The 22,460-nt window shown below is 37.9% G+C and overlaps 7 protein-coding genes and 10 long non-coding RNA genes across 17 annotated transcripts, besides 1 other annotated feature; 9 read left to right on the top strand and 8 right to left on the bottom strand.

Moving 5' to 3' along the window:
* Positions 1-197: 197 nt before the first annotated feature.
* Positions 198-3,762, bottom strand: mug56 (spore wall assembly protein). The gene is made up of 2 exons (NM_001019887.3): positions 511-3,762; positions 198-460 (listed from the first exon to the last, which is right to left on the bottom strand). Exons 1-2 carry the CDS (start codon positions 3,321-3,323, stop codon positions 376-378), a joined length of 2,898 nt encoding a protein of 965 aa, NP_594458.1. The 5' UTR covers positions 3,324-3,762; the 3' UTR covers positions 198-375.
* On the top strand, positions 3,576-5,189 carry SPOM_SPNCRNA.964. Its single transcript, NR_151357.1, has one exon. It is a non-coding gene; the product is annotated as a non-coding RNA, possible alternative UTR (long non-coding RNA).
* tif51 (translation elongation factor eIF5A) lies at positions 5,152-6,208 on the top strand. Its single transcript, NM_001019886.3, has one exon. It carries the CDS (start codon positions 5,276-5,278, stop codon positions 5,747-5,749), a length of 474 nt encoding a protein of 157 aa, NP_594457.1. The 5' UTR covers positions 5,152-5,275; the 3' UTR covers positions 5,750-6,208.
* A 239-nt stretch (positions 6,209-6,447) lies between these two features.
* On the bottom strand, positions 6,448-7,412 carry SPOM_SPNCRNA.963. Its single transcript, NR_151356.1, has one exon. It is a non-coding gene; the product is annotated as a non-coding RNA (long non-coding RNA).
* Positions 6,593-6,950: an LONG TERMINAL REPEAT.
* A 203-nt stretch (positions 7,413-7,615) lies between the features above and the next one.
* Positions 7,616-10,154, bottom strand: SPOM_SPNCRNA.3851. The gene has a single exon (NR_193214.1). It is a non-coding gene; the product is annotated as a non-coding RNA (long non-coding RNA).
* On the top strand, positions 8,398-10,223 carry SPOM_SPAC26H5.09C (gfo/idh/mocA family oxidoreductase). The gene is made up of 2 exons (NM_001356155.2): positions 8,398-8,509; positions 8,771-10,223. Exon 2 carries the CDS (start codon positions 8,807-8,809, stop codon positions 9,914-9,916), a length of 1,110 nt encoding a protein of 369 aa, NP_001342858.1. The 5' UTR covers positions 8,398-8,509; positions 8,771-8,806; the 3' UTR covers positions 9,917-10,223.
* A 158-nt stretch (positions 10,224-10,381) lies between these two features.
* On the bottom strand, positions 10,382-11,437 carry SPOM_SPNCRNA.306. The gene has a single exon (NR_150717.1). It is a non-coding gene; the product is annotated as a non-coding RNA (long non-coding RNA).
* Positions 10,514-11,215, top strand: SPOM_SPNCRNA.3850. The gene has a single exon (NR_193213.1). It is a non-coding gene; the product is annotated as a non-coding RNA (long non-coding RNA).
* A 134-nt stretch (positions 11,438-11,571) lies between the features above and the next one.
* On the top strand, positions 11,572-13,111 carry bgl2 (glucan beta-glucosidase Bgl2). Its single transcript, NM_001019884.3, has one exon. It carries the CDS (start codon positions 11,902-11,904, stop codon positions 12,865-12,867), a length of 966 nt encoding a protein of 321 aa, NP_594455.1. The 5' UTR covers positions 11,572-11,901; the 3' UTR covers positions 12,868-13,111.
* Positions 11,600-12,426, bottom strand: SPOM_SPNCRNA.3849. The gene has a single exon (NR_193212.1). It is a non-coding gene; the product is annotated as a non-coding RNA (long non-coding RNA).
* Positions 13,112-13,240: 129 nt separating the features above from the next.
* On the top strand, positions 13,241-13,795 carry SPOM_SPNCRNA.3848. Its single transcript, NR_193211.1, has one exon. It is a non-coding gene; the product is annotated as a non-coding RNA (long non-coding RNA).
* A 159-nt stretch (positions 13,796-13,954) lies between these two features.
* SPOM_SPNCRNA.3847 lies at positions 13,955-14,485 on the bottom strand. The gene has a single exon (NR_193210.1). It is a non-coding gene; the product is annotated as a non-coding RNA (long non-coding RNA).
* SPOM_SPAC26H5.07C (seven transmembrane receptor protein) lies at positions 14,009-16,083 on the top strand. Its single transcript, NM_001019883.3, has 3 exons — positions 14,009-14,112; positions 14,190-14,262; positions 14,566-16,083. Exons 1-3 carry the CDS (start codon positions 14,026-14,028, stop codon positions 15,921-15,923), a joined length of 1,518 nt encoding a protein of 505 aa, NP_594454.1. The 5' UTR covers positions 14,009-14,025; the 3' UTR covers positions 15,924-16,083.
* Positions 15,139-18,265, bottom strand: pot1 (shelterin complex subunit Pot1). Its single transcript, NM_001019882.3, has 3 exons — positions 17,892-18,265; positions 17,725-17,845; positions 15,139-17,652 (listed from the first exon to the last, which is right to left on the bottom strand). Exons 1-3 carry the CDS (start codon positions 17,958-17,960, stop codon positions 16,175-16,177), a joined length of 1,668 nt encoding a protein of 555 aa, NP_594453.1. The 5' UTR covers positions 17,961-18,265; the 3' UTR covers positions 15,139-16,174.
* SPOM_SPNCRNA.961 lies at positions 17,695-18,856 on the top strand. Its single transcript, NR_151354.1, has one exon. It is a non-coding gene; the product is annotated as a non-coding RNA (long non-coding RNA).
* Positions 18,684-22,406, bottom strand: mga2 (IPT/TIG ankyrin repeat-containing transcription regulator). The gene has a single exon (NM_001019881.3). It carries the CDS (start codon positions 22,275-22,277, stop codon positions 18,822-18,824), a length of 3,456 nt encoding a protein of 1,151 aa, NP_594452.1. The 5' UTR covers positions 22,278-22,406; the 3' UTR covers positions 18,684-18,821.
* On the top strand, positions 20,117-22,234 carry SPOM_SPNCRNA.3846. Its single transcript, NR_193209.1, has one exon. It is a non-coding gene; the product is annotated as a non-coding RNA (long non-coding RNA).
* Positions 22,407-22,460: the final 54 nt, after the last annotated feature.

The raw sequence follows: 22,460 nt of genomic DNA, 5'->3' as shown, positions 1-22,460 counted from the left end.
ACCTTTTTTTCTAATCGCATACATAATCTGTCTCGAAGACTTGACTAACTTGCATCGATAAATTTATGAATATCCAAAATTTCGAAATCAGGTTTTTAACAAGCATGTAAAAATCGCAAACTAAAAATTGCTAAACCTTTTATTATTAAACGAGCAACCACTAATAGTTATCGTTTTTACAATTCATTTATACTTAACGATATGAATTGAACAAATTTTTTATAAGCTACCATCTTAATAGCATTTACTCGATGTAAAATTGTGCAGCTACGTCTACTCCAGGATTGAATACAACTCAAAGATGCGTAAAGGAGCCGGGGGTGAAAGTCAATGCTATAAAACTGTATAAAAATGACGAATTATAATATATATAGGTTAGGAATGTCCGCGGTTAATTTCTTTGGAAATTCGCTTTGCCCAAACGTCCCGTTCTTGTCTTGTACGAGCAAGAAACATGAACCTGAAGAAAAGTTAGTTATTTGATGATAACTCCACGGAAATTTGTCTTACCTTTTTGGTTTACTGAGTTTGTCTTTAGCCATTCCATATGCTGTATCGGGAACAGAGTGATGAGGACGCAAATCATAGTCAACACCACCACTTGACCAAATCACGAAAGACAACATATCATCTCGATCAAATGACTGCCACCCATCCTCGTAACAACGAGGTAGACGACTAATATGTGGTTGAGGATCATTAGGTCCACGAGCGAATTCATCCATTGTAGAAAGACCAGTATAGATAAATGCATTTTTCAGAGAGATGGAGTAGCGCTTTCGGTAATGCGTCTTTGTGCAAAGCTTCCCAAACTTTGTACGGGTCGCATCTTGGAAAAAAACCAATTGACCAGGAATTAAGATCGCGAAACACTTTTCAAAAAGCGCATCCTTTTTTTTAAACAATGTACCTTGCATTCGAATAACTCTACATCCTAGCATGGAGCAATAATGATAAATCAATGTGCTGGCAACACATCCCGCAACTTCCCAATGGTTCAGATAACAAGCTACATCTGGCTCAATTGATTGCTCTATGTGAAGAATATTAATGTTAGTCTCCCGTACATCGTGGTATTCTTGAAGATCTAGGAATAACCGTTGCTTCCAATAGCTCGCAACCTCAGTAATTTTATTAATCCATAAATTACGAGTTCGTTCGCAATAACTTTGAAACACTAATTTCATTCCATTTGTCATAGTTATCTCAAAAATATTGCGCTCTTCCACATCCTCAACAGGACAAACACTTTCCACCCTCGATAAATCTAAGAAGCTGTCCGCGATCGTTAACATATCCAATTCTCTTTTACGTTCTGCTTGCAAAAGTAGCAAAAAGGACTCCCGCACCGAGGAATCAATGGTCTCATTTAACCCGGAAGCTCTGCAATTCGCAATTTTGAAAGGGTCAAATTCGTAGACATACTTATCATTTTCATTATTGCTAAGGAAGGGGAGTTTATCATCCAAGTTCAAGCTTTTAGAAAGCATTGAGAGTGGAAGGACAGAATCGGGTTGAATAGCAAATAGAAAGTTGTTAAAAATGGCAAAATATAGTTCTTTGTGAAACATACGGCCATAACGAGTTTTTCTTCCAGTGCTTGAGGTCAATCTGATTAAATATCCCTCGACGGGAGTGGGTTCATCCATTTTTGATCCATCACGAAATGTAACATGATTCGGATAATGGAGTTTTGGTCGAAGTTCTAATTGGTATAAGTCTTTCGCCGCGAGCAATCCGACATACTTCAAGCTAGAAAAGCTATTTATCCATTCTAGACGATCGTACATTCTCCAACACAATCCCAAAGTATGAGACTTTGACCAAGTTTTTACGATACCGGACCACTCTGGGTTTACCTCAAGCACGCCTAAACAAGATTCGACAAATTGATCTTCACTAATGTCCCAACTTTTCATTACCAAGTCATGAACCAGTCGAGGAGAAGCAGTACTCAGCGACAAAGTGCTAGTTCTGGACAGCTGAGTAATATCATCCGTAGTCACAAATGTCTCATTCGTATGTGGTCGAGTAGTATCTTTAAAACAAGGAAAATTCAAGCGTAAATGGATGTGAAATGCCGGTACAGATATCAGAAGAGACGGCCGTGGGCTAAATAAAAGAGCGCGACTGATAATGGAAATCCACTCAAAAGATAAGAGTGAAGATTGAAAATTAAGAAGACATATCAACGTTTTATTTTTACCGTATGGACACCATAGCACCATGGAATTGTCAAAGCTGTTATAGATATTCCAGCTTGCTTGATGAGGGGATAAAACGACGGAAAAGAGATAATTACTTTTATAGGACTTATCATGAGGTACGTCAAGATTATGCACAACATCGCCATTTAGCCTTTTTCTGAGCTTTTTTGAAATAAAATCAAGGCGAATGGAATTTTCAACATCGGTCTGCCTTGCTACCAGTAAGCATTGTGACCATGGGGAAATAGTTTTGCGGGGAACTCTTTGGGCGGCGCTGTCATTATAGTCAGATGGAAGTACAGTAAAAGTTGATTCAATACGTGCTAAAACAACACTTTGTTTAATTATTAAATTAGCGTCAGTGAAATTGGAAGTTAAGTGCTTATCGACACCCGACAAAAGAGGTTGTCTACTATTGCGACATGAGGAAGATCGTTTGAACTGTGTCCCTCGGTTCACATGTGGAGTAGATATTAAATGTCGTCGGGAACTTGAAGGATGCAAACTCGATAGCTGAGACTCGGGAGAAATTAACGGTGCTATTTCCAAACTGTTTTGTGAGTCCCGATGCGGAATTATCATCGCGGCAGAAGAGGTAGAAGTACTGTTGGAATTTTGTACGGAAACCGAAGGGTTGGTTGTCTCGGTAATAGCACTTCGCACTGCTTGCTGAGATGTCCTTTCAGCTGTTTGAGGTTGTAAAGTGGAAGACTCGGAAAAGGGATTGTTATCTGTAGAAGCATGGGTCCCATTTTTCCGGTGCCTTCTGCGAAAGAAGGAGGAAGATCGCCGTAAAAGACTTTGAGAGGCCCGAGTATTATTAGTGCTACCCACGTTTTGGGTGGAGGGAGAGTCTAAATTAGATGGTGTATCAGGGTTTTCATCAGTACTTTTATGCATTAAAAAACTAAAATCAATAGGGGGTTCATTAGGACTAGCCACATTGTAGCATATCTGTCGTTTCGTGTAGTTTTGAAACCGCTTATTAAAGAATCCAGAGGTAGAATGTATGAAATTGGAGGGAATGGGTCCAATAAATATGCGATGACTTAAGAAACGTAGGTGTTCTGCTGAGTTGTTATGTAACCAAGCGAAATCCGTGTCTTCTTCATTCATTTCATGTTTTTAAAATGCTTTTAATAGTGCAAAACAAATTATTTAATGCTGGATATGTATACTAGGGACTGGTAAAGGAGTTGTTTATGTCAACAAATTCAAACTGACGATGCTCATACACAAACACATACACGGACACAATTGCAATGGTTCAACCTCAAGGATAATAGCTTATTAAAATTTTTGCAGCTCTTCGAAACAAATATGCTTCATAAAAATATTGGAGAAAAGGAAAACGCAGAGGGGAGTATAAACCGTTGGCAAAACGGAAACTAGTGACCGTATCTGGATACTGAACGAATGACCTTTTCCGTAATCCACAACACAATACACAAGTTTCTTTCTCACCGAGGTCTCGGATTCCCTTATTATGAAAGAAATGGAAAACTGTTGAAAGCTAATGCTGCAACTTTCTTCACAATCCGGCTAGTATACGCTTAACGGAAACTCTGCACCTCGTACATTTAGCAACTCTTCCTGATTAGCAAATTGCGTTGCAGTGTGTTAAGAAAAAATGGACCGATAATTGTAAATACAACTGAAATATATAAAAATATATATATATATATATATATATAGAAAGATAGCGTACGCACGTATACGCAGAGAGATTCAAGAAACAAAAACAAAGGAACAGAAAAGAAAAGAAAAAAAGTATATGCCACCTTTTTACACTAAAGATGCTGAACGTATAAAGACCCAGATAGGTTTGTAGGTATGTGTATCTATTGAAGATTCAAATATTCATCCAAAGGTGAAATAGCCAGCAGCGTCAACATCGGTTCTACGACTTTTTGGACCCAGAACGAGAGACGGAATAGAAATAGATGGCAGGATAAGAATGTCTCCTATACATGATAAAGCAGTGCATTGAGTGCTTATTCCGTTTTATAGAATCTCAGCATTACACTATGCAGGATAAAGATTTTTGCGGAAGAGTAAGGATCATTTCGGTAGAAGGTGATAGGAATAGGCAAGCCTCACCATATTATATAAATAATGTCTACCTAAAACAAAGAGGACTTGAGTGAAATGGATTGAATGGAATTTTTTTTTTCAGATGATGATGGACATGAAAAGAGAGAATTGAGAAAACCCTCGTATTTTTATTCCTTCGCGAATACACTTAATCAGGTGCATCAGGATGTACAGGGTGTAAACATATGATTAGTTAAAAATGGACAAGGTGGTGATTTCTCTACAAACGACGCAACCGGACTCATCTTTGTGAGACAAATGTTTACTTGACTTAATTTTGTACTTGTTAAATGGCTTACATTTTGCAATTGACAGGTTTTTACGTGTCATCAAAGGGAATCAATGGAATTTTGGCTTAGATTGAGAGGAGGGAAGTTGGAACACTTGGAATTTAAAGCTCGCTAGTCCCTTTAAACCGACGGGTCCGCAGCGCTGCTTAGCTTTAAATCCCATTTAACGTGGTACAAGAACATGGTTGACTATTGATGGATTGCGTTGAGAGAATTCTTATAAATACGTAAAAAACGTTTAATGCACCCTTGTGTGAGAGGAATTTGATTGCTTTAAACGCTTATACGGATCGGAGTCGAAATTAAGTGCTAAAACTTCCCTATTTGCAAACCAACTTTCTTACCTCCTTTGCCAACAATGTAGGACTGTGATTGGGTTAAAAGTTTTTTTTGGCCGTACTCGAAAGAGCCGTTTGACCATTGGTCGGTAGGCGTGTATTTGAATAACGTCTTAATATGATTCGCTAGATAGGAATCAACCCTAACCCTTACGACGAAATTGCAATAGGAGACACTTTTGGGTATATAAGCTGAAAGATGGCAGGGATGGAACGTAATCCAGTATTAAAACCTATCCTGTAGAAAGGAAAAGAAATTTTTTTTGGTTTGATCAAGTTTATTTATACGGGCTTCAGATCTCCTCTTCAAGTTTAAGAATCGTTTAGAGCAACAACAACAGAAAAAATGGCAGAAGAAGAACACGTTGATTTCGAGGGTGGTGAGGCCGGTGCCTCTTTGACCTTCCCCATGCAATGCTCTGCTTTGCGTAAGAACGGCCACGTCGTGATTAAGGGACGTCCTTGCAAGATTGTCGACATGTCTACCTCCAAGACTGGCAAGCACGGACACGCCAAAGTTCACATTGTTGCCCTTGACATCTTCAATGGCCGCAAGTACGAGGATATGTCTCCTTCCACTCACAACATGGACGTTCCTGTTGTTAAGCGTGATGAGTACCAATTGGTCAACATTGATGATGGTTACTTGAACCTCATGACCACCGATGGTACCACCAAGGATGATGTTCGTCTTCCCGAAGGTGAGCTCGGTAACGAAATTGAGGAGGGCTTTGATGAGGGCAGAGACTTGATCATTACCGTTGTCTCCGCTATGGGTGAAGAGACTGCCCTTGCCTGCCGTGATGCCCCCAGCTCTTAAACTTTTGAAACTTGACTGAAATCAGTCATTGTGCTCCATGATGATGTGGACGGTTTTAAAGGGAAAAAAGTAATAATAATTTCGTTTATCAGCAACAGATTTTAGCCTTGTTGCCTTATCCAACGTTCCACTAGGCGAAAAGCAAATGATTGTCTCGTAATACGGATTTAATTGTTTTTTTTTTAAAAAAAGGGGAGAACGTAGATGAAAAGCAAGGCAAATTGAGAGAATAAAAAGGAAAAGGGATGTTGATGGAGAGATTCATATCTCTGTTTGACTACAAATCCCGACACTTAATCTCGTTTGATAGAGGAGAAACTTGAAGCCGGACATGGAAAGCATTTTGGATTACGATATTTTCAAAAGTTTATGTAGGTTAGGTTGTCTTTTTTTTGGTTATGAATAGGTTGGTGAAAGAAATGTATACAGTAAAAGCAATACATATATACTAACATTTGGTATGGAGTGAAAGAAAAGCGTAGCGTTTGGATGTAAGAGTGAAAAGTTAGAGGATCAATACAATTTGCAATAAATATATGTATGTATGTATGTATATAGGCAATGCGATATAATTGAAGAGAGTGACTCTTTCTTTGAATGTATGTCGAACAGTGAAGTATGATTGAAGAGAGTGATATTTCGTCAATGTACTTTTGCGCCGCGTAACACTAAGAAAAGTATAGATTGTGTGTAATGTTCTTAAGAAAGTCTATTCCGTCATGGAAAAGGAAATAGCGTTGTACGCAATAAACTTATTTGGTTCGCTTACGTAAATGAGCGTGGGACAAACAGCAAATTTGGTGGGGAAAATCATTGCAACGTAGGGAATTAAATTGAAATAACTGTCAGCAATATTACACTACGCTATGATACACTACGCTGCGTATCACTATATGCCATATGTTGGAATACTAGCTAAGATCCGTTTATTGATAATCACGGGTAACTATCCGTCTATATACATAGATACCCGTTGATAACAACTATTTAGAAATATTATAAATAGCGTTACAACTGAATCTCGTTCCTCAGTTCAGTTATGAGCTATATTAGTGATAGGTAACATTATAACCCAGTTAATACAATACCTATACTCAGTTGCTACTTATACAACCTGTGTATTGTAATATAATAGATCACAAGGAAAACTCACCGCAGTTCTACGTATCCTTAAATCAGATACCAAACTGCGTAGCTTACAATAACCAATTTTTCAAAACAGTGCTTAATAAAAGAAATACCGGAATACGCAAGGGATCGTACATTGAATCCGTTAGAAACACTAAGAGAGAAGAAGTAGAATAAAAAAGGTCAAGTCAACAGGAGAGTATAATGGATTGCATGGATGGATCGTAAGAAGGAAGATGGTGCGAAAAAAGTGTAAGAATCATAATAATCATAAGAATAATAACAATAATGAAAGGCAATAGAACTTGATAACAATGATCATTACTTAAAAAATTTGAAAGAGAAGACAAAATAAAATAAATAAAAAATGCGACAAGCTCTAGTCCTTCTTACCAATCTAAACCGATGGAAATGACGGTGTGAGACATGGAACCATACTAAAAATACGAGATAACCTTATCAACATATCTTAGGCCGAAATGGGAACAAAGAATGTAATCAAAAGGTAAAAAAAAAAAAAATTGGGATGGCGGTGGAAAGGCGAGGAAAAAAAGAAACAATAAGAGTGTGCAGAGTAAGAGAGGAAAATATTTAAAAAAAAAAAAAAAAACTTAAGTAGGTAGGAAATCAAATGAAAAAATGAATTGATTATAAATAAAAATAAAGAAAAGCTTGAAGAAAGAAAAATAATAAAAATAAATAAAAATAAAGCGATGCGCTTTCTCCCTATCCCCACAAAGTTCTTCTTAATTAATGTGCAAGGGATTTTAGTGCATCTAGTCTGACAGCGATCGCGCGGAAATGGAAGCCAGACCAAACCAAACAAACCCATAGTATTTTCTTATAGAGGCAAAAGCAATAAGAACGGCAGGCACATAATGGAAGTGGCCGGTTCTAGAAACAAGTGATTGGGAAGCAGACAAAAGCGAGCAAAAGTCAAGCCGGAGAGAGATGAGGGAAAGAGATGGCATGGATTCAAACGCTAGAAAACTTTTTAATTTAAAACATTCATCCAAACGTGGTTCAACAAATTTATCCAAGCGTAATGAGATTGAAGAAGGATTTCCAAGTAATATCAACATTCATATTATCATTTAGTCCCAGCAAGTTAAATTTGTTTACAATTTCCCTTGACATACAAGCACATACTCTCTCTCTCTCTCCATCGGCTACTAGCATAGCACAGTATAGCATACACAACCTAATATCACATAGTAGTACATAGCACAACACAACATACTAAAGCATAGTGTCCTTTAGTTCCCTTTTACGTGCTGAAACGTTCCCCCTATCTGCATGGTAAACTCATCCTGCTTATACTAATAAACGTCATTCATTACATAGCTGCATCTTAGCTCAAGTTGCACCTTTCTTCGTGGTACCCGATGGGCCCCGCTTTAACACACGTTGTACGAGGTTGAAACAACGAGATGGAAAAAGGTTGTGTGTTGATTGCTTACGTGGGCGAATGGCGGTGTAGACTATTTAATCGATAACGGGCGCGGGTCGCATCGAATTTGCAAAGAACCAACTAGCTAGGTTGACATTAGAATCCATTGTGGTCCATAGGAAACAAGCTTAACAAGCGGGCCGACTGTATTTACATTATATTTTATTCATTTTTCAAGCAAGGTATGTAGTAAGCTGGCGAGTACAAGTGCAAGTGCAAGCGCGGGTGCGATTGCGATTGCGGAATAGAGATGGTTCAGGAAATACACATCATGATTGAGTTGAGTTGCAATGCGTTACTTGACATCGCATGGAGCGCTTGTGATGCCTTAATATTGTGCGCGCGCTCTTTCTATCCACCTTTGGTTCCTCTTCTACCTTGCCCTTGCCCTTGCCCTTCCCTGTGGCTGTCTTGTCGCATCTTTACTAACATTCCTCTTGTAGAAACATTACTTTTGATTCCCCTCCCTACTACTCTCAATGGCGCCTATTAAAACTGCCGTTCTCGGTACTGGCATGTCTGCCTTTATCTTCCACTATCCCTTCTTAAAGGCGCTACCCAACCATTTCGAGGTTTATGCTGCTTGGGAGCGCCGTGCTACCAGCACCGAATCGAAAGCCCGCGCTGCCTTTCCAAACGTAAAGGTGTACACCAAACTCGACGAGCTCTTGGCTGACTCCAACATCGAATTAGTCGTCATTTCACTCCCTCCCAACGTCCACTACGAGGTCGTTTCTCAAGCGCTCAATGCCGGTAAGCATGTGTTGTGTGAAAAACCTTTCACTCCCACCTACGGCGAGGCCAAGGAGCTGTTCGATCTCGCCAAGTCCAAAAACCTCATGTTGACCGTGTATCAAAATCGTCGTTTCGATGGTGATTTCTTGACGGCAAAGGAATGCATCGAAAATGGTCGTTTGGGCGAAGTTGTGCAATTCGAGTCGCATATCGATCGCTTTCGCCTTTTCCGTAAAGGTAATTGGAAGGATGTTCCTAATCCCGGCTGTGGTTTGGTGTATGACTTGGGCTCTCATTTGATCGATCAGGCCATCACCTTGTTTGGCACTCCCCATTCCGTAACGGCAAAGCTCGAATCACAACGTCAGATCCCACCTTTGGAGGTGGAGGATTGCTTCCGCATCGTTCTCCACTATCTGCCCCAAGAAGGAAGACTTCCTCTTGACGTTATTGTGTGCTCCTCCAGCATTTCTTGTGGTTTGGACATGCGTTATATTATCAAGGGTACGCGCGGTAGCTTTTTGAAGTTTGGCATTGATCCCCAAGAGTCCCAATTGAACGAAGGAATGTCTCCCATGGATCCAGGTTATGGTGTCGATTCCTCCCATCATTATGCAACCCTTTGGACCCTACCTCCCGACATCGATGTCAGACACCCCCCAAAACCTACGAAGAGCACTTTAATGACCATTGCCGGTGATTATCGTCGATTCTATTTGGAGGTGCATGAAGCCTTGGTCACGAAGACCTTTGAAACTTCGGTGAAGCCTCATCAAGTTTTGTTGGTAGAGAAGATCATTGAGGCTGCTTACAAGAGTTCCCAATCCTCTACTTCCATCCCATTGTCCGAGTAGGTCTCATGGTTTTGAACCTGCGCGTCTTTCCAAATTCTTCTTTTTTTCTTCCTTCCAGACAGTTTATGTTTTTACGTTTTCTATGACTTTTCAGTAAGCATTGTTTTTGTTGTTTTATGTTTGGTACTGTAACCTTCGACATACTATATCTGATGACGAACCGATGCAAACAGATAGAACTGGTAATTAACCACACAAGTAAGTATATAATTTCTATCTGCGCATGTAAATATGCAAGCTATATACATACGTCTATCTATATCTTAGTATACCTATAAATATAAATATATATTATGTTTTCATCAGCAACAGATTTGGGATGGTATGTATATATGCGCGTATAATAAATAGGGATTTTGTATAGGCAGGTAGGAATAGAAGGAAGAAAGATACAACATATTAAATACATATACTAAAAAAAGTCAACTTCTATACTAAGAAAAAAATCATTCACAATATGACACATAGGGAAAATAACAAAATAAATAAAATATTAAGTTTCTTAAAAAGTAAAATTCATTTCTTCGTATTTTACAAAGACCAACAAAACAAAACACTGTTTTTTTTTTTTATTTTTTTAAGCAGAACACATCTCCATAAAAACAAGCATCTTTTTATTTACTCTGTTCCTTAATTCGGTTATATAATACTATTTCATACACAGGCCAAACCAAATTCGTTGATTCTCCCTTCTTTCAATCTTTTCTCCCAGTTGTTTACGCTATTGTTACCCTTTACTCGTATTCCATTCATGTGGCAAGAAAAGAATCCTAATTCCGCTGACGGATTTAAAAAGAAATTTTTTCGGACCGCTACGAATTCTTATTTGAGCGGAAGTGTGTTTAGTGAAATTTTTTACAAGGAAAGATTCTTTCACTAAATAAGTAAGAAAATGAGTTTTAACTAACTTTATTGAATACAAATCAATCATACATTAAATATCATTTAAATTAGAAATTCTGTGATGAATCAAAAAATCCTTTAAATGTACAGCGCATTTCATTTTTACATCGATAGATCATCAAAATACCATATTCCAAAAAAATAAAGATTCTTCCCTCGTAAAAAGGTCAAGAACATGAATCCATGCACTCGGCTAAAAATAAAAACAAAACAGAATAAAGATATATGTTGGATAAGAAACGAATGGATTCAATAATGCGGCTAGAATACTGTGTTGGAACTTTTGAGAAATTTCCTCAAATTAATATAAAAATTAATTAAAAAAATTTAGGAAAAAATACAAAAAATAGTAGAAGCTTTAGAAAACAATTCAAAAAATTATTTCAAATAAACAATCTTATTTGTTTATTGAACCCCACCAATTTGAACATATAAACCTTTGATTTGGTTTCTAAAAAATTCCAAAAAATTTTAATTAGAAAGGACAACTCAAGTGATGAAATCTTGAGATATGGCTTGTCGATCGCATAGAAAACGTTTGAACATTCGTTTATTTCATGTATTTTCAACATTTTTAATGAAACAATGTACTCATGATTCGAGGCTTAGTGAACCGAATGTTCAATAACCTCATTTACCCACTTTTTCCCTTCCGACATACTCCACCATTGTCGTAAAAAATAGTGAGATTTAACATTGCATTGTAATAGAAATAATATTTAAGAGCCTCTGGCCTGCCCATTGTGGATAGTGAGCAGGAGTTTACATTGGTTAAAATTTTTTTTTTCCTTTTTCAGTCGCATTTATTTTATTTTCTTTTCTTTTGTTTTTCCCAACATAAAGGGTCATTCCACTCTTTTCTTTCTCGCTTTAAAACATTCTTCGTTTAAACAACAATCCACTCAATTCAACGTTTCTACTATAGTTTTTGGATTCGTCTCTGAATTTAATAGGTGTTAAAAGTTTCTTCTCTATCTCAAGTTTTCTTTTTTATCTTTTAAACCGTTTTCGATCAAATTTTTTTTATTCTACTTTTACTTCATTTTTTAACTCAATTGTCTTATTCTTTTTCATCACCAAAAATGCAATTCCTTTCGTCTTTTGTGTTTGCCGCTTTGGCTTTGTTGCCTCTTTCTGCTATGGCTGTTGATGAAGCTGCTTCCGAAATCGCTTCTTCCACCAAGCCTGCCTCTACCAATGGCACTCTCAGCTTCTGCTTAGGCGTGAAGCATGCTGATGGCACCTGCAAGTATACGGACGATTACTTGGCTGATTTTGAGGTCCTTGCTCCTTACACCAACATGATTCGTACCTATGCCACTAGTGATTGTAACACTCTCGAGTACTTATTACCCGCACTTGCTCAGTCGCCTTACAACTTTTCTGCCATCCTCGGTGTTTGGCCCACTGACGACGCTCATTACGATTTGGAAAAGCAAGCTCTTATGCAGTATTTGCCTCAGTATGGTGTTGATCATGTTAGAGCTATAACAGTTGGCTCTGAAGTCTTGTACAGGAATGATCTACCTGCTGACGTCCTTGCCGAACGCATTTACGACGTCCGTGGCCTTGTTCAACAAAAGCTCGGCTTCGATGTTCCCGTTGGTACTGCGGATAGTTGGAACTTGTGGGCTGGTGGTAGCGGTGATGTTGTTATTACTGCCAGTGACTTTATCATGTCGAATGACTTCCCTTACTGGCAAGGTCAAAACACCAGTAACATGACCAACACCTTCATCTCCGATACTTTGGCTGCTTTAGAGCGCGTCCAATCCGTCAAGGGTACCAACAACGTTACCTTTTGGGTTGGTGAGACTGGTTGGCCTACTGATGGTCCTTCTTATGGAGAGGCTGATGCCACGGTTGATATTGCTAGTGAATTCTTCCAAGAGGCCTTGTGTAACATACGTCGTAAGGGCATTGATATCTTCTTTTTCGAGGCATTTGACGAGGACTGGAAGGGTGACTCCTCTTCCGTTGAACCCTACTTTGGAGCCATGTACAGCAACCGCACTCTCAAGTACAATTTGAATTGCACCTCTGAGTAAACAATTGAATAGTTATATTCAACTTTGAGCGTATCTTTTCAACGTTGGATTTTTATACTTCATGTGTATGCTTTTGCCATACTTGCTTGATTGATTATTGCCTTTTTAACATTTTAATTGCTCTTTCGCCTTCTCCGTCAACATAGAAAATACCAAAAACAAACAAACAAACTTTTACTATTTTAAAATTTTCCTAATTAGGAATTTATTAAAAAATATCCAAATTACTCAAACTCTACTGCATTTTCATTATCTACATGTCATTTTGCATTTTCAGGCATATTACTTAAACTTTTCCATAAATCTTTGTTATATAAAACAAACGAATATCCATTTTTCTCAATTCTCTACACCGCAATTGCTGAGTTTGTTTATACATTAAGAAACAAAAATTATTGTAGCACTTATTGCTTTTAATATTTGTAAGCCATTTCATCTTCAAGACTTTGAGATATCATGGAATGTGATACTGAGGTTTTTTGAAGTGTTTAAAGGGTGACTTGTACTTAGATTTCTTTAGCTTCGTTATCAGATTATCTTTGGTTTTGCGTGTATAACAGAAGTCACCAAACCAAGTAAACAATGATTTGGTTTGCTCAATTACTAGCATTTTAAACAGCTTATCAATGTCTGGTAAGAAAAACGAGAAGAAAAAACAGTATTTAGTTAATAGCGTTTCATGATCTCAGCGGACGATGATCATTTTCTTTTTTTAATCTATATTTCGCTAGAGCATACGTCTGTCCTCCAATTTTCACTTAAACAATATAGATTTGGCAGTGTTACTAGAAATACCATTCTTCAGTGCTTTATAATTCTTCATTTTTTTGAAATTGAGTTTATTTACTAATATAATATGCTTATCTAACGTACCGCATATAATCTGAAAAAGGCGTGTCTCTCCTTATACAATAGCGTGTTATTCTGGAAACAAATAAAGAATACATGCTTTATTATAGAAGTTATTCTCCTTAAATAAACTAGTTTTTCTTTTAATTTGCATTTTTGCAAGCTTTGCCGCTTCTTTTATTATATAGTGACTTAACTAGTTCCGCTCACTAAAAGTATAGCAAGATTTAATGTGTCGCTAAACGAGCAGCGCCTTTCGTACCCCTTACGCAGTTGATCTGAACAACCGAACAAGAACCAAGCTCCAAAATGGCGATTTTAAAGTCGGCTCTTGTAGGGTTTATATGCTTTTTGCATTTCTTCATTGTAAATGCTTCCGATAATAAAAGTCTTTTGGTACGTGGATTATAGTGGTTGATAGTCGGAATCCAGAGTAGAATATTGGACGCTAACTAATTGCAATAATTTTGTAGACTGAGGATATTATGGCATCTCAAGTCTGTAATGGAATGTTTGCCAAAAAAGGAAAAACATCAGAGATTACTCGTATGTGAATTTTATATAGGCTTTCATAGTTGCTTGAGGAATCGGGAATTTTTTGGCGACGGAAATCAACATTACGAGCCTTTTATCGTGTTTTGACACTAAGAGTTATGCTGTTTCTTCATCTTTTCTTTGAATATGTTTCAGTTACTAGCGATGGGAAATTGATCGTTGCTTAATCTTTTCAGAGTTTTGCAGATCTTTATCTATATCGTTTTGTCGAAATCTTGACTGTATTTCTTAAGCACCTTTTTATGTTAATCTTTTTTACTATTTGTTAAGTTTTGTTACTAACTTTGAACATAGTGAAAATCGATTCTTATACATCTGACTTTGGCGGCGCCATTCGTTTGCTAATTTTTAACTGGAAAGATGTTAATGCCATCGGCATGGAAGACGATGATGGCGAGAAGCATTATATATGTAACTACGAAGACATTGAAGCCGGTGTTTGCAAGGACGATGATTATGGTCTTTACTTGATTAACCAAACCGCTCCCCACGATTCTATTTACTCAGCCGCCGTAGACGCTGAATCCATGGTTAGTCCCCTTAAATATCCGGTTGAGCAATCTGGTCTATATTGCGTCTTTACCGCACCCCTTGAAGGCTCCAGCGAGGCTTACAAAATCACCGTAACCTGGGAAAACTATTTTGGCAATTTGGATGCTACTGATTATCCTCATTTGTTTTTAAATCCCATTCTTTTGGCGATCAATTGTTTAATTGGAATTTGGTGGTCTTTTATTATGTTCCGCTATAGGCATGATCTCCTTCAAGTTCAAAAGTATATTTCAGGTGTTGTTGCTCTTTCTATTGTTTGCACTATGGTCTCTACAGGTTATTTCTATTTCGCGAATAGCAAAGGTTACACTACAGGTAGTAAAGTTTTTGCTTTCTTTTTGTCGTTAGCTCAATCCGCTCGTCAATCCTATTTCGGATTTTTGCTGTTAATTGTTTCACTGGGTTACTCTATTGTTGTTCCTAGTTTGGGAAGTCTTCTTCGTAAGTGTCAAATTCTTGCTGGTTTGCAGTTCGTTTCTTCATGCTTTTTCTTGTCATCTTTGTTCATTAGCCCATCTAATAAAGAGTCTTTGGTCATTTTGTTTGCCGCTCCTGTCTTTTTAATCACCCTCTTCGCTATGTTCCTTTGGATTGTATTGGCTTTAAATAATACAATTCGTGATCTCCGTATTCGTAAGCAAACTGTTAAGGCTCAGATGTATACTCGTCTTTGGATTGTTATATGTTTTGGCATTGTCGCTTATGCTTCGATTGTCGCAGCCAATGCCATTTTGATTGGTATCTACGGTCAAATGAACTATTACTTAAAATACTGGAAACTTCTTTGGTTCCTTAATTACGGATACACTGATATTCTTGTTTTGATCTTGATGCTTACCATTTTGTACTTGTGGCGTCCTACCGAGAATAACCGTCGTTTCGCAATGAGTGAGCAAGTTGCTCAAGATGTAGATGAGTTTGAGATGACTTCCTCTCTCTCAAATGATAGTTTGCATCTGCATCATGAGCGTCCTACATCTCCAGCCAACCCTCATATTATTCATGGCAGTGCCGATGAGCATCAAGCTCTATTCGCTGTTGACGATGAAAGTGATGATGATGCCTCAACACTTGCAACTTCTAAGCAAAAGCCTGCTTAGATGTAACCACCATACATCAAACCAATCCTTATTATTTTTGTAATTAATTTCTAAGATTATTTCGAAGTTGATGTTATATAAAGTCTAAGCAATTAGATATTTCACGTTTCCCCTCTGTGTTTTTCCTTAGTACAAATTCGCTCGCTTTATAAAATTCTCCCAATATAGAGCTTTCCTTAAATTTAAATATTGTTTTTCTTATGTTTCTTTTCCGTAAGCATTTCATTATTGTAAGTTTTGTATCACAATAGTCAAACAATTTTCGTGCCAAATCCTCGCCAGCGCTTCTGAAGAAAAGTCAAAGATTGATGGTCTTTGGTGTTCCCAATTACAGGAATGTATTCTTTGACATATATATCAAACCATGGTGTTTCAACATCTTCAGCAGCCAGAGTTGGCGATTCACCCTTCGATATGTGATGCTGAATGCGTTCTTCCAAGTTCCCCCAAATCAGAAATAATCTTTCTTTAAGCTGAAGAGTCATCTGCGGGTGATCAGCTAAATTGCAAGGTTGGATTTTTGAGCTGTTAATAAGTTCCGCAGCGTCAGAATCAAAAAATATGACCGGTAAAGTCACATTCGATACATCCCTTACGAGCAAGGCAAACATCCAAACATACGAAGATGGTGGTTGAGATAGCACAGCAAACTGCGTCAAACTCTTTGGCCAAAAATCTACCACCTGAACGCGTAGCCTATGTTTCCTCGGTTTGAGAAGATTCTGCAAAGGTGCATGAAGTATGGTAGAAATAGTAGTCAATTTTAAACTAGCAGGTTCATTTATGACATGGGCCGTAATTTCATTAACAGAAGTTTGCTTTAATTCATGGGCGATAAAAGGATTTTCCGATTGTTGGCTTTGACTGAGTTTCTCGATTACTGCTTCTATACCATTTTGGCAATTCTGAACATAAAGCCTTTTACGTGACTTAATTTCGTTTAGTTCGGGTTCTTCCGAATCGACTTTTTCTATACTCATATTATAACGTTTTGCTGAATCCCCATGAAGTATACATTCCAGATAACCAAGGTGATCAATTTTGGTTCGCACATTTTTCATAACCACATAGTCACCTTCTTTAATGTAGTTGCGGCAGTAAAAGTCGTGCTCATCCCATAAAATGCACCTTATAGAAAACCGACCAAAAGGGCCCCTCCATCTCGAGGAGCTAGTATACGGAGACATTGGAAAAAAAAGCTCATTTTCCGTATAATCAGTGACATAAAGAGTAAAGTTTTTATCACTGTACCAAGTTTTAATTACCTGAGCGTAAAAGCTACAACGTTGATGTGGAGTTATTTGTGATAGCAGAGAAAAAGAGACAGAAGGGTAACTCAATCCAGTTTGATTTTGACGAGCAGAAGAGGTACTCAATAATTCGCCATTTTTATGTTTATTAGTTTGCTCATCCCAAATTTTATTTAACAACAAGGCGAATTGCTCTTCCTTGTCTCCCGTTTTCATTAAACGAGGCATTGGTTGAGGACAGAGAGTATCTTTGGAATTAGAAGAAAAGTCTGGCCAAAGTGCATATCGAAATTGATCCTTAGACAAACCTTGAGTCCTGTCTCTATAACTTCTTAATGTGATTTGATGAAGCAAAAGCGGTTGCCCCACCTGCTTGATTACAGGCAAATCATTTCCCTGTTTGCTGAACAAGTGTATCTGTAGTCCGATGCTTGATGTATCACATGTTGGATCCCACAAATATACGGTGGTTACCCAATCTAAAAACATGATTATTAGCTCTTGACTGGAAAAATAAAAAGTATAGTTTCCACCATGATAAGCAAGCATACCCTTAGTTCCATGTAGACTTTGGCGACTAGGGGTAAAATCTTTTACTATTCCAAACAAATTGACAATAGTATTCTTCTTTTGTAATTCTTGAGAGCTTCTAATGGACTGAAATGTAAGTTCCTTTTTCATTGTTAGCAAAACAAATATAAATCCATTGATATCTCACTCCAATCTTATATTCTCCAGCATTTAATAACTCATTCAACTGAAGACTGTCAATAACGTCCTCTCCCATGCTTGATCAACGAATGATCCAAATATCCTTTAAGAACAACAAATGAGTTTTAGCCTTTCTCAGAAACCTAAATGGAATTGGTAAAAGCTTTTTAAACCAAGACAACCCCTTGAAAGTGATGAACCTTCAGATTATTCAATAGACTGCGTGAGAGTTACTTGTTCAAGCTTGATCATTCCCCTTCTTCAAATTCCTAGGATGAACTAAGGGTTATTCAGTTTTATTTTACCAATAATGAATTTGTTTCTTTATCAAGCAAAAGAATGACCCACTCCTCAATCTTGAGGTTATGAGTGTTCATGGCTAGCTATTAAATGGATCGCCGTAAAGTCCTTAAGCTGAGCGCAGTTGTAAAACTTTAGACATATCCCAGTTTCTGCTAGGCTATTATTGAAAGAGTTTGCCGAGTATCAAGATTTACTAGTATTATAATAAGCAGATCGCATACCGGTTCATGCCAATTGGTACTTAAAAATTTTAATGTATGCGGTTCATCTCGAAAACTCAAGACGCTTACTTTAGCTAATCTAACGTTCAGTTTAGAAAAAGAATGCAATGCAAAAAGCGATAGCTTATTAAAAGACTTTCCTAAGGTATTGCATTCACGATCCAGAACAGCAAACCTGCAACGATCTATTTTGGTTTTAAAAGCGCCAACCTGCTCTATGCGTTTAAACCCATGTAAGTTTAACTTACAAAATAAGCAATTACTTTCAATATAATAAAAAATTGATCCAATCGAATATAATATATACGATTTCATTGTCATAATACCTAAGTTTTGACAGTAGTTTGCTCATAATCTACAAAAAAGAATAAAACTAAAAGAAAGAAAAAAACATGCATGGTTGTTCGTCAAACCTAAATGCCAATTATGCAGCGATATAAATATCCCCCGATCATTTGAGCATAGCTTCGAAGACCAAAGATACTCAGCAAAAGTAGGGCAGGTAACCAGAAAGAGAATAGCATAAAGTCCATTCCTGCCTTTTTCAGTGTCTTTGCCTGCTCCTGTATTGCTCTGGTTTCTTCAGGAGTAAGAGCAGTAGATTTTCCACGACCAACAAGCCGAGATTGCCATCTCAAAGACCACCAAACACTTTTGTGATGATCGGGATCTTCAGATATAGCGCTATCTCTTTTACTAGAACCAGCTTGCGCTGTCGTATCATCAGCAAACTCAGAATAAGGAGGGGGTACATCATCGGGAATGGCCGATATACTTTTTAAGGTTGACAGCATGGCTTTTTGCATCATGGATGGAACTTCACTCATATAATTCTGAGGTAGTTCTTGAAGCGATGGAAACATTGTAACAGTTTTATTCCACATACTTTCACTATATGACTTGGTCTGAACAGCAGATTCCTCAATTTCGTTAACAATACTGGTTGATTCTAAGGTTTCATTTGTATTAATGGAGCCTTCAGAATCCTTAATAAGAGAGCGAGAAATACTTTGGGCTTGTTCATTATTTGCTTCCTTAAAGACCAGTTTTATAGGCTCAGAAGAGGAGAGGTCTATCGGTTTTTTACCGCTAGCTCCTATAACATCAGGCTTGGCACCGTTGGAAAGTAAATTAACACATATGTCTTTATGATCATACAATGAAGCATAATGCAGTGGTGTATAGCCAAGTGCGTCCCTTTTGTTAACATCGCATCCTGCGTTGCATAAGAACGTCGAAGCATTAGACAATCCACAGGCAGCAGTAAGGTGGAGAAGTGACCTACCAGATTCGTTAACAAGACTAAAATCAGAAAGGTATGGTGTCGTTGTATCTGTAACAAGAGCAAATGCTGCGAGGATAGTACTTTCAACACTGTCATCAGACTGATTACTGTCTTTTTTCACAATCCGCGAAATAACCGATTTAAGCGATTCCATATTGCTATCATGCAATAAGGTTTTTTTAGACTGACCTTTAGATTCACTGTTAGGAGGCTGCTTAATAGAATTTGTTATATATTGAGCAAAATCGTCGCGCCATGAACTCAACAATTTTTTGGATAACGTTAATGGGTTTTGAATAGATCCAGTAAGTTTTAAGCCTAAAACTTGAACAGTTAATTTGTAAAGTTCATTATCTAAATTATCTTCATAAGTAAACATTACTGGCGCTTCAGAAGATGAATTATAGTTCTGAAAGGTTACAGGAACGGTTCCAGCATTAGTTGCAGGAGGACAAGTCGCTATAATCGTTGACTCACTCCACGAAAAAGTTACAGCAGCTGGGTTGTCACCAAATAAACAGACTAATCCATTAAAAAAGTTCGCGCCAAGAATTGTAACTTCATAACCTCCCATGATTGAACCCTTATTAGGAATAATCCGAGATATTAAGGGAGCATGTGAAACATCAGGTGGAGTCATGTTTATAAAAGAAGAATCAACATTTTCTTTTATCGGCGTACTTACAAAATCAGGTTTAGCAACCTCATCAAATTGTGTAAGCAAGTTGTTGACACTACTTTTTTCTTCAACGGAAAACGAGAAATCATCTGTACAGTAAGGGAATGGGGCTATTGGGGCACTTTCATTTGTATGGGCTTCAAGCACTCCTTCCTCTTGCTGTTGTCTTTGTTGGAAACCAGCGGCATCGCTGGGAACTCGAACAACATGGAAACCATTCTTTGAAATGGAAGGACTTACGCCGCTTGGGGTAGTCATACTCAGCACAGAAGGGGATTTGCTCATACTAAAGGCTGAGCCCTCAACACTTTTCAAAGTGCTTTTCGAATTAGGTGAATGCGAGTCACTAGCAGATAGTTGTATGTCGAGTGCTCTAGAATTTTCACTCGAGGATGTTCGACGACGCTTTTCATTTGGTGGATTATCTGAACGGGTAGGGAAACCAGTGACAAGATTGGGGACAGTATTGCTTTTAGAAAGAACATGGTTTGAAGGAGCTTGTTGAGAATTGCTCTTACCAGTCTTTTCTGATTTCGTAAGATTTCTACTTTTATGATCATCAAGAACGGTAACAGGCTCTGGAAAAACAAGACGATCCACCAAACGTGACATGGAGTATAAGTCCCATATGATGTGAAAGTAAGGGCATGATTGATGAGACGAGTAACATGTAATCCGTGCATTGATGTGAGCAACTCTTTCATTTCCATCCAATTGCAAACGAACGTACTCAGGTCCAGTAAAAACCATTATCATTCTATCTTCATCTATGTCTTCAAGTTTGGGAAATTGATTTAAGAGCTTGATCCTGAACTGCTGCTTTTCTTCGGGAGAGGCATCAGTCATGTTACGCTCATAAGCCTTCAGTTTAGTATAGTTAGGCATACAAGCATCCTTTGTTGCTTGAGATCGAGCATTGCGCTTCCTTTCTCGAAGTAAACAGCGAGTACAGCAAGTCTTAACAACTGAGCTTTTGTCACCTGCAAGAACGGTAGGTACAAGATGAATGACGGTCTCCGGATCGGGTTGCAAAGGCTGAGGTTTCGAAGAACGCTTTTTGTCTTCACGGTGAGCCCAACTTGGCAAGCGAAGATATTCAAACGGAACACTTTGATTATCGTTGCTCTTGATCCGCAACTCAAAAAGCATGTTAGTTTCCACCCGAGATTTCCATTTGTGCTCATTGATAGCTGGTAAATGATTAACTGAGAACGCGTACTCCTTATTAGAAAGAGGCGGTGCAGACGTATTTAAAGAGGAAAATGCATAATCTTCGGCATATGGCGTAAGAGTATTAATAGATTCGTTGAAGGGAGTTTCCAACATGGTAATCGGCTGTCTAAACTGTAATGGATCTTCGATGGCGCCCGATGACTTTACAGAATTAAATCCAGCTTCATAAGGTGCTTGTTTCATAGGATCCATTTTTAAAAGATAAACATCCGACTCTCCAAACATGGGATTATCTCCCAAAGGTTGATCAACGGTATTAGCTAGAAAATTAGCATCAGAAATAGAATGTTGCGGAGTAGGAAACACCGTTCTGTTCAAATGCAAACTAGGATTGATGTAGTCTTGCTGACGATCAGACGGTAAACATTCCGCTTCATCTTGTGAATTCGATAAGTTAGGTGAACTGGCATGGGATAAAGACGGAGGAGCTATACTAGGCAAATTTAGACCTTGATCCGGCAATCCATCGAAGTTAAAAAATTCACGCATTTCTGCATCGCCGTTTCCGGCTTTTTCAAAATCGGGAGAGGAAAACATATAATCATCAGAGGAAGACCTCCCCTCCTCTGAACTAAATTTCATGAGCTTGTTTACTTCCCAAGTTCCTTCTTCCTTAGTCGAATTCTCGGTATTTTTGGCGATCAAATTTCCAAAAGAAAATTCTAAATTCATCTTGAGAGTACTTTGAAATGCAATAGACTACCTTTATAAAGGCAATTCTTTCAAAGAATTTAAAGGTCTTTAATGTACTACTTCTTTTCAATTCTCACTTTTGCTTTCCTCCTCGATTAGTTGGTTGTTGGAAGCTGTCGCTGCGCTACTACACTAATCTCTTCCATCACGTTGTGCAAGTAT

Source organism: Schizosaccharomyces pombe, assembly GCF_000002945.2.
Source record: "Schizosaccharomyces pombe strain 972h- genome assembly, chromosome: I".
NCBI lineage: Eukaryota > Fungi > Ascomycota > Schizosaccharomycetes > Schizosaccharomycetales > Schizosaccharomycetaceae > Schizosaccharomyces > Schizosaccharomyces pombe.
Note: the sequence above shows the minus strand (reverse complement) of the source record. Positions and strands in the feature narration are given on the sequence as shown.

What these genes read in the sequence shown, in the direction of transcription:
- tif51 (NM_001019886.3), top strand. Translation starts at nt 5,276, where the DNA reads ATGGCAGAAGAAGAACACGTTGATTTCGAGGGTGGTGAGGCCGGTGCC.
- pot1 (NM_001019882.3), bottom strand. Translation starts at nt 17,960, where the DNA reads ATGGGAGAGGACGTTATTGACAGTCTTCAGTTGAATGAGTTATTAAAT. An exon ending in CTGGAGAATATAAGATTGGA is followed by an intron (nt 17,846 to 17,891) that starts GTGAGATATCAA and finishes ACAATGAAAAAG; the next exon opens with GAACTTACATTTCAGTCCAT. An exon ending in AAGTCTACATGGAACTAAGG is followed by an intron (nt 17,653 to 17,724) that starts GTATGCTTGCTT and finishes TCATGTTTTTAG; the next exon opens with ATTGGGTAACCACCGTATAT.
- SPOM_SPAC26H5.09C (NM_001356155.2), top strand. Translation starts at nt 8,807, where the DNA reads ATGGCGCCTATTAAAACTGCCGTTCTCGGTACTGGCATGTCTGCCTTT.
- bgl2 (NM_001019884.3), top strand. Translation starts at nt 11,902, where the DNA reads ATGCAATTCCTTTCGTCTTTTGTGTTTGCCGCTTTGGCTTTGTTGCCT.
- mga2 (NM_001019881.3), bottom strand. Translation starts at nt 22,277, where the DNA reads ATGAATTTAGAATTTTCTTTTGGAAATTTGATCGCCAAAAATACCGAG.
- SPOM_SPAC26H5.07C (NM_001019883.3), top strand. Translation starts at nt 14,026, where the DNA reads ATGGCGATTTTAAAGTCGGCTCTTGTAGGGTTTATATGCTTTTTGCAT. An exon ending in CCGATAATAAAAGTCTTTTG is followed by an intron (nt 14,113 to 14,189) that starts GTACGTGGATTA and finishes ATAATTTTGTAG; the next exon opens with ACTGAGGATATTATGGCATC. An exon ending in AAAAACATCAGAGATTACTC is followed by an intron (nt 14,263 to 14,565) that starts GTATGTGAATTT and finishes CTTTGAACATAG; the next exon opens with TGAAAATCGATTCTTATACA.
- mug56 (NM_001019887.3), bottom strand. Translation starts at nt 3,323, where the DNA reads ATGAATGAAGAAGACACGGATTTCGCTTGGTTACATAACAACTCAGCA. An exon ending in AAACTCAGTAAACCAAAAAG is followed by an intron (nt 461 to 510) that starts GTAAGACAAATT and finishes ACTTTTCTTCAG; the next exon opens with GTTCATGTTTCTTGCTCGTA.